The 8,923-nt window shown below is 30.8% G+C and overlaps 1 protein-coding gene across 1 annotated transcript; it reads left to right on the forward strand.

Moving 5' to 3' along the window:
* The first annotated feature begins 2,348 nt into the window (after positions 1-2,348).
* Positions 2,349-3,315, forward strand: LOC131611518 (uncharacterized). Its single transcript, XM_058883515.1, has 2 exons — positions 2,349-2,633; positions 2,749-3,315. Exons 1-2 carry the CDS (start codon positions 2,536-2,538, stop codon positions 3,017-3,019), a joined length of 369 nt encoding a protein of 122 aa, XP_058739498.1. The 5' UTR covers positions 2,349-2,535; the 3' UTR covers positions 3,020-3,315.
* Positions 3,316-8,923: the final 5,608 nt, after the last annotated feature.

Here is an 8,923-nt window from a genome sequence, read left to right on the forward strand (position 1 = left end):
TATCCATTATATTTATTTTTATTTTTATGCATTTCTCAAACTAGTAGTACAACTTCACACCTTCGTATTTAATTCTCTTTGAAATAGTTAAGGAACTCACAGTTGAGGGATAAGTTTCTCTATTAGCCTAATAGCTTAGAGAAAATAGGAATGATTTGTTGAGAGATATCAGCTGACTCCTAACTAACTTTCATAATTCGATAATAGATTCGTTCTTGCGCCCTTTTACCTAGAAGCGTTTTAAGAATTTCTCTTTGAATATTCCCTTTGCACCGACAATCACTCCCTTTTTAGAAGCATATCACATGCCCCCTAACTTTTGATTGGTTCGTCCATTAACCATGCTATATTGGGAAGCTTAAGTTTGTAAAAGAGTTAATGATCGTTGGTGCATGTATGAGGCATGTTCAAAAGAATAATTTTGAAAGCTTCTAAGGAACATGGATTCATGAATGAATTAAATTTGCATTGGCATGAAAGTGGTTGTGAGGCTAACCACATATAAGAGTATATAGTTGAAGAAAGTCTTATAAAAATTGATATGTATTATATATATCGACAAGATATATCTTATTTTTCAATATACCATTGCATAACAACTCTAGATTAAAATATGCTTTGATTTGATGCACTCTTTGAATGAGCGGCTTTTTAGAACTTTCTAAAATATTTAAGAATGAGGACAAAACACACTAAAATAATCAACGTTGGTTTGGAGGATCAGTTAACAGTATTTAAAGTCGCCTCGAGTGTTACAAGTCATAAATTATTTCTCTTTTTCTAGTTTATTTAGGAGTGTAAGCGGATCAGAAAAATTCAATTAAACCAACAATTCAAACCGAAATAAAACTGATTATTTCTAGTTCGGTTCTAAAACCAAACAGAACCAATAAAAATCGATGTGATTTGATTTGGTTCTCGAATTTTAGTTTTTAGGAACCGCCAAACTGATGAATCGTATCAATGGAAATAATTATGCTCTATATCTTTTATTCCACCCATCATTAAATCCAAAATGTGTATCTTTCCAACCGTTCTCCATCTTTGTTTACACTTCCTTTCTTTCAGAAAAACACACATCTAGAACCAAGCTCCAAAACATAGAAAGTAGAAACCATAAGTCACAAAAAACTTGCTTTCATGGAACTGCTGCTCTCGCTGGCCGCCACCATTGTTGCTCTTACTACTGTCAATCTAATATATTATGGTCGCCTTCTTCGTGTTCAAGTTCTCTTCGTTAATTTTTATTTTTTTTACCTTTTTTGTTTCTTCTTCTTTAACAAAATTCCTTCTACTCTTGCTTCAAAATAGTTTTGATGTGTGTTTGAGTTGTGAAATATGTTAATTGATGTGTGTTTTATTGTGTTCTATTTGTTAAGCTTTCAAATTCCTTTCCAACATTCTGATGCCAAGTGTTAACTTTTGAATTCGACAGTGAACTTATTTCATGATACAATGGAAATCATGTCACGGTTTTGTATGGATTAAGAGCAATTTGTAATTTGTTCGAAAAATAGAACATGAAATAAATTACATGAAATATATTATTTTACTAGTAGCGTAAAATACATCGAAAAACACGATAGTTGAGAATACCCTGATGAATATAATGTTTGGAAAAAAACATTATAAACCGATCAACCTAACCAAACCGATTAGTTTTGTTTGGTTCCATTTTTTAAAAATGTTAAAAATCAAACCAAACCAAGTTGATGGAGATATCATCGGTTCGAACTTTTTTTGACCAAAAATTGGTCCAAACCAATCTGATTACACCCATAAATTTATTCACTCGTTTCTTTTTTTAAGCCACTTTAATATATTAATTTCTCACAATTACTATTTGGTGAGATATAATTGGAATACAAGTGTAATTTTCTTATATAAATATTAATTAAACTTCAGTTTTACTGCTTTAAAAAAATTACAATCTATAAAATTATTTTTTAAAAATTAACTAAATTATCTTATTTCTTTTAATTTTATATTTATATATAATTTTATTTAAAAAAATTAAAATCACCTGACAGTGTTAATAATGGGCTTACTCAAAGCCTGGCCCAATCCAATTTTTAATTTAATTTAATAAAATTATTATTCACTTTTATTCATTCAACTTAAGTTTAATAAGATTAAACTACTGGTGTTGTGTATGCTTCTTTGATCAAAATAGAGTTGTTTGATAACTGTCATTTCTCACAAAAAGATTGTCTATGTTTCTTTGATCAAATGCCTTTTAAATAAAGTATTTATTGGAACGTATTAAACAAACAAAAAATTAAACAAGAAAAGATATATGACGCCGACTCAAAACACAATTTTTTCTCTATATAAAGTAGAAAATCCCTTTCACTCTCTCTCTCTCTCCTTTTTGGTTATTGGGTTAGTTTCGTCTCTCTTACCTCACTGATCACATTTTTTTCTTCTTTCTCCCTCCCCATCTCTCTCACTCTCACCTTCCGAATTCCCCTCTTTCTCTCTTCCATCGTCACAACTCTAACTCTCTGATTCTCTATCCTTCACCACACCATAACAATGGTGGATCATCAGACCGTTTGCTGCATGTGCGGTGACGTTGGTTTCCCTGACAAGCTTTTCCGTTGCAACAAATGCCGCAACCGCTTCCAACACTCGTAAGTTCCTTCCATCGATCTCTTCTTCTCAATCTTCATCATCCTCATATTTTATCATCTACGCGAATGAATTAATCATAAAATTTAATTTAATATTTCCTTAATTTTATTCCAGGTATTGTAGCAACTACTATGGAGAACAAGCGGAGATAGAACAGTGCGATTGGTGCCGAAGCGAAGAGAAGAATCCAAGACATACAAGTTCAAATTCAAAGAAACCGGTAACGGAGATCGGTACAACAACTAACCGTTCTGAATATTCCGCCGAGAAAATGATGAAACAGCATGACCGCGAAGAGAGTGGCTCAGAAAAAGGAAAGAGTCCTTCTCCGTCGCCACGAACCGCCACACGTAGGTACAAGCTTCTCAAGGATGTAATGTGTTAGATAATTGCTTATTCGTAATCGAGAAATCGAGTAACTGAGAACGTGCAGAAGAAGAAGATGAATATGATTATGAAGGTGAAAAATAGATGACTTTTGTGTTAAGAAGATGTGTGTGTTTTGTTTATGTCTATATAGCGTGCAGTGTGTTTGCAACAAATTAAAGAGTGTGTTATCTTTGAGTGTTTTTCTCAACTTCTTCTCTTGTTATGAGTGGCTTTTCAGCAAGTTGTGAATAATAAAAGAAAACTATGTAGTAACTTTCAATCTATGTCATAAGTTTCATGTTCTTATCTCCACTTTCTTTCTATTTGCTCAATTATAACTATATCTATATCTATCTTTAATCACATTCACACATTATATTTTATTGATAATAATACTATTCATAAGTAGGTTCCATAAAAAAAACAATCTAGCTACATGATTTTTCATCTTTTCATTTTATTATAATATTGTGAGGGTAATGCATGATATTAACATGACATGAATTAGGTTTCGTGCATGAGAAATGAAGGAAAAAAATAATATTCTATTGAAATTCAATTCAACTTTAATATGCAAAGGTTAATTATTCAAAATATTTTCAAAACTATGATAATTATTATATAATGTAAATAATAATAATACAAACTTTGTTTGGTTCTTGTTATAATTAATTAATAAAATAAGTTGAAAGTTTTGGATGAATGAGTTTTTTTTTGGGGCGAAGATATCATTGTACCAGAATCCTGCTTCATTATAATACTTTGCAGATTCATTGAAAGCCTTTAATTGCTATAGGACCTCTCTATTATTGTCTATTGTCAATGAAATTGAAGAGCTTCTTTAATTAGAAGTAGACGATTTTCACCACGTAAGTTATTATTATCCCTTCATTCTCTCTCACTCTTTCTTTCATTTTCTTAATTAAAATAAAATATAATATAACCTGTGTGCTCCGCAATCTCAAGAACCATACATCTTTAAAATATAGGTCAAAGTCTACTCATAAAAAATTTCTTGCATGTCTTTTTCTTTAATTAATTTCTCATAAATGAGAAAAAAAATACCATCATGTTCACATGGTTGTTAATATGTTAATATTTTAAACTTTGTTAGCAGATGTCCTCAAATCCTATTTCAATATACAGAAGTCAACATAACTAGTTTAACGTCATCATTAAAATTCTCACGTCTATATGATTATTGATAATATGATTATCGAAAGGTTGAATGTCATTACTAGAGTTTGAATCTTTAGGCTCACTATTATGTGTATAGATTTTTAGTGTTTATAATCATTTTGTCCAGGGGCAGTTCTATAATGCAGTGAACCTGAGCACGCGTTGAGGCTCAATCCCCTACTTTTTTTTTATATTATTAGGGACAAAATTAATAAAAACATGATATAAAAACTAAAACAGATAAAGTACAGCCCAATTAATTATTTTTATTCAGACTTTCTAAAATTTCTTGTCTTTTGTCTGTGGATAAAAAATTTGTTATTTATAATTCTAATTCAGATAAATTTTTGTCAAGTAAAATTAAATATAAACAGTGAATGAAAAAGTTTTTACAAAACTAGATGAAGTACTAGAGTGTCTAGTTGTGGTGGTTGTATATAGACCATACATTTATGTCTATGTGTGATTTTTCTTTTGCTATCAATTGTTTGTACAGTGTTGACTCCTAGTTTGTGAGTTATCTTCAAAGTACACAATGACAAGGCCTCTCCTTCACTGTGCCTGTTCTACCTATTTAATAGAAACCAACAAATGCTTTCTCAATGAGCTTTTGAAAGTGGACAATTATTTTCACCTTTTCCATCTCCTTAGTATTATTAATTTCACCTAAGAAAAATTTTCACATAGATAAAATCTCTCTCTTTCATGTTTCAATCCAACCTTTGTCTGACCTTCATGTAAGCTTCCTACCTAGTTGGGGACCTTATGAAGTGACAACAAAGAAATGAAATATATGTGCCAGTAAACATATACATCGGCCAAATCTTGTACAGTTCCATGTGAAATAAAAGGGAGAGAGATAGACAATTAGAGTTCCCCCAAATTTGTCCTAACAATTTTAGATTGGGTCATTTTCAGCTAACTACTGTACAATAATTCTTTCTTTTGGAAAGCATCCTTTTCTCTCTCTTTTGGATGCATACATGTTATCACGTGTTGAGAGTGTGAGACTGTTGGTTCATGTAAGAGTTCACTCTCACATAGATTATAAATAAGATAAATCTTGAATATTCAAGATTAATGATCTATATATCTAATGCTTAAAAGTTGTCGATCGAGATGTGATTTAAAGATCTTTTTTAATCTTGTATCATTGGTTTGTTGTTTCTATAGACATTCATGTAGTCTGTCTTACACACTCTATTCAGGGTTTGATTCGGACGTAACGCCTCCTTACTTTTATTTTCAAGTCTTGTCATTTTATCTTGTCTATTTATAGTTGATGTGTCTAATTGTATATATAAAAATAAAAGTGTCGAGCGTTAAATATAGAACGCTTTCTCGTAGCACTTTTTATTTGTTGACGTAAAACAAGGTTGGCTTACACGCGAATTCTTCCTTATTCACTTCGTAGAAAAATAGGAGTGAGAGAACTATATAGTCAAGAGTCATGTTCGTGTTCTATGTCAATCAATGTTAGTTATCTCTTACATCATCTATATCTATTCATGTCCACTCTTGTCTCAAATTCATGTGATCCTAATTTTGGGGTTAAGGAAACTTGATATAAAAAAACACATGATGACGCCAGTAGTGGTCTCCTTTGTGTATCCACACTTTCCTTTCTTTCTAATCCATCATTAAGATGAGTCACATGCTTCCTTGGCTTCCCTTCATCCCCTCTATCTTTCCTTGTCTAACTTACAAGCTACTTTCCAAATGTAGGATCTAACACATATTAACTCATGCAATAATTCTCATTCCACATGCAACTTCTGAGTCATTTTTCTCATTCTTTTATGCCATCATTTCAATCAATACCAACCGCATATTATCATTGTTAACTATTTAAGGTAACTTCTCGTGTATATAATATTTTTAATTCTTAACCCATTTTTCATGGCATCCACCAAAAAAAGATATTATAGTATAGTATCATTCGATTAATATATACTTATTTTATCTTTCTAGACACATGATCTAACTGCCTAGCTAGTTACATGAAGCATTAGGAACTTTTTGAATCTTTTTCTGTACAGATGTTTGTCTCCACTTTTCTATACCTTTGATTGATCTTTCTTTGTATGGGTGGCAGTTTTTATATGGTTAGACTTGGACATTATGAAGCCTCGTGGTTTATTTTTATAGACAAATTTTAGAAGTTATAATATTTTAAAGAAGAGAGAAAGGATTGAACTCTGAAATTTTTTAATAAAATTCTGTTTCAACGTCTTAATACATACCGTTGGAATAGACATTTGAAAATGATGCCACATGTCTTATTCCACTTGTATTATTTTTTGCTATTGATAAAGAATCAAGAGAGAAAAAATGTAAGACAATGTTTTTATTAGTTTTTGACCTGCAATGGATTTTTTGTTTCACGCAGAGAGTGAAATGTGATTTAAAGGTGAATTATGTTGAGAATTTTAATGTTCATTTATTCCAATCTTGTGGAGGAGAGAGGTGATATACAAATACTTTTGTTCGTCACAATTGTAAATGTGAAATTTTAAGGTTAAAATAGTGTATTCTTGAGGTTGATGTGCAATCTACTTTAATATAGGGTTTTAGAATTTTTCAAAGATATATAATCTTTTGGTTGCTACAATTGTATCAGAAGACAGATGTCAAAAGGACCATTGGTAATACGACCTAACAATTCTCAATGTTTTGTTAGCTCTTATTTGATTAGGTGCCCTTCTAGGATAGGTTCGTTTTAAGGTTTTGCGGTATTAGTACTTTTTGTGGAGAACTGCTCCAGAGGATTAATGTATGCGTTTTGACATTAATGGAGTGATGTTAAAGAGCTTTGATCATCTGAGCTGACAACCCTTAGAACCATTATCGATTTTGGCCTCGTACGTCATTAAGGCAAGATCGTGCCCTGAACCTTAACCTTTTGAGTAGGGGTGTGCAAAAAAACCGGTTATCTTTAACCAAATTGGTATCCAAATTATTCCACTTTTTAAAACCCAATCCAAATGCTAAAATATAAAATTGGGTATCCATTTTATTATCCAAATATAAACCGGTACCCATAATAATAATGTGGTTTACTTATTGGATACCCATATTTTATTATGTGTTAAATTTATATGTTTGTTTTTTTTTTTATTCACCATATACATATGAAAGTTAAATTTCTCAAATAACATATTAATAAGTTATGAGTTTAAAATATAACTTTAATTTTACTGCCTAAAATTTCTATACTTAAGTTTACACTCATATGTTTAATGATTAACTTTTCTAAATCAAAATGAACAACCTTAATTTAAAAAACTAAACTTCACAACATAAACAAAATCGCGGTGCTACAATAATTTTGTTAAACGTAACATTTAAAAAATTATTATATAGAATTTGTTACATTTAAAAAAAATGATTTTCCAATAAAAATCAGTTTTGTTAAACGTAACATAAACTAATTTTGTTAAACGTAACATAAAATCAGTTATAAAGTTTTTGTTATAAACCATTTTAAAATTGGTTATAAATGTAACAAAATGGTTTTATAATAAAAATAATAAAATAACTAAACTGATTTTAAAATTGAATTTTTTTATTAAACTTTTTAAAAACTGGTTCCTTTAAGAAAAATGGTTCTGAGAAAAACCGGTTTTAAACCGGTTTTTTTAAAATTGGTTTTTTTTTATGAAAAACCGGTTTAGAACTGAACCGATCTACATGTAAACCGATTTTAAAAAAATAAACCGGTTTTAAAGAAATGGTTTTAAGATCCAAACCAAACCATATATATGATTTAATTTGGTTTGGTTATTGATCCATGCACACCCCTACTTTTGAGCTATTTTGGTACGTAGATCTTTCTAGTTGTCCTAGTGAGCCCATTAGATGGATCTTTCAACCTCTTTATCACTTTCTCTGCTAAGCGTAGTGATGTGATGAAGCAAAGCGGGTTGGGCTTAGGCCTACACCAAAACATTAGCCCCAAAGTAAGAACCAGCGAATCAAGAGCGAATTTGGATCGTGGTTTTTTTTACACTTATAAATGGATTATCTACGTCAGATTCGTAAGTAAACATGCTTTTCTCCTTATTTATACGAGCCTTTCTGAGTGAAAGTGCGCTTTTTATTTTTTTGGTCACATTCGGGAGACAAATTAAAAGTTAAGGTATTTTGTTAGTGTTTCCTTCCATGTGGGGAGCCTTGATTGTGCAACATTTAGTTGTTTAGGAAAGATCTTCATCATGTGCCTCTTTGCTTCATTTTTTATGATGCATTGTCTTTGTCAATTCATTTTACACTTCATTTTACACTGTTTCTCTTCTCCTTACGTCCATATTTCCAATAGCCTTGGGCCCAAGAATTATAGGTTGAGGGGCATATTTAAAGTTTTTCTTTCAAATCGAGGTGTGGAGATTAAAACATGGGAGATGTTTTCCTTTGCACCAATATGTGGCTCTTGGTTACTGGAATTCATTAGTTGAATTGATCTCCTTTCATTCTAGGTCCAAGAGTGGGTTTCTAGTAAAGGACAGCTTAGATATTTTTTTATCTGTTTTCGATCTCCTTCATCCTAAATATAGATTCTCTGTTTGTATGGTTGTCATTAATTTTAGTAAAATAAATTAGATAGCAATATGTTAGATAGAATGTTTTAACATTGCATAAAATATATGTTGAACATGATGTTCTATCAATTACATTTGGTGTAACATGTTGAACAAAATGTTCTATGCAAAGATCATTTGACATCGTGACTGAGGGTTAAGTT

The sequence above is a fragment of the Vicia villosa genome, linkage group LG6, assembly GCF_029867415.1.
Source record: "Vicia villosa cultivar HV-30 ecotype Madison, WI linkage group LG6, Vvil1.0, whole genome shotgun sequence".
NCBI classification, from domain to species: Eukaryota; Viridiplantae; Streptophyta; class Magnoliopsida; order Fabales; family Fabaceae; genus Vicia; species Vicia villosa.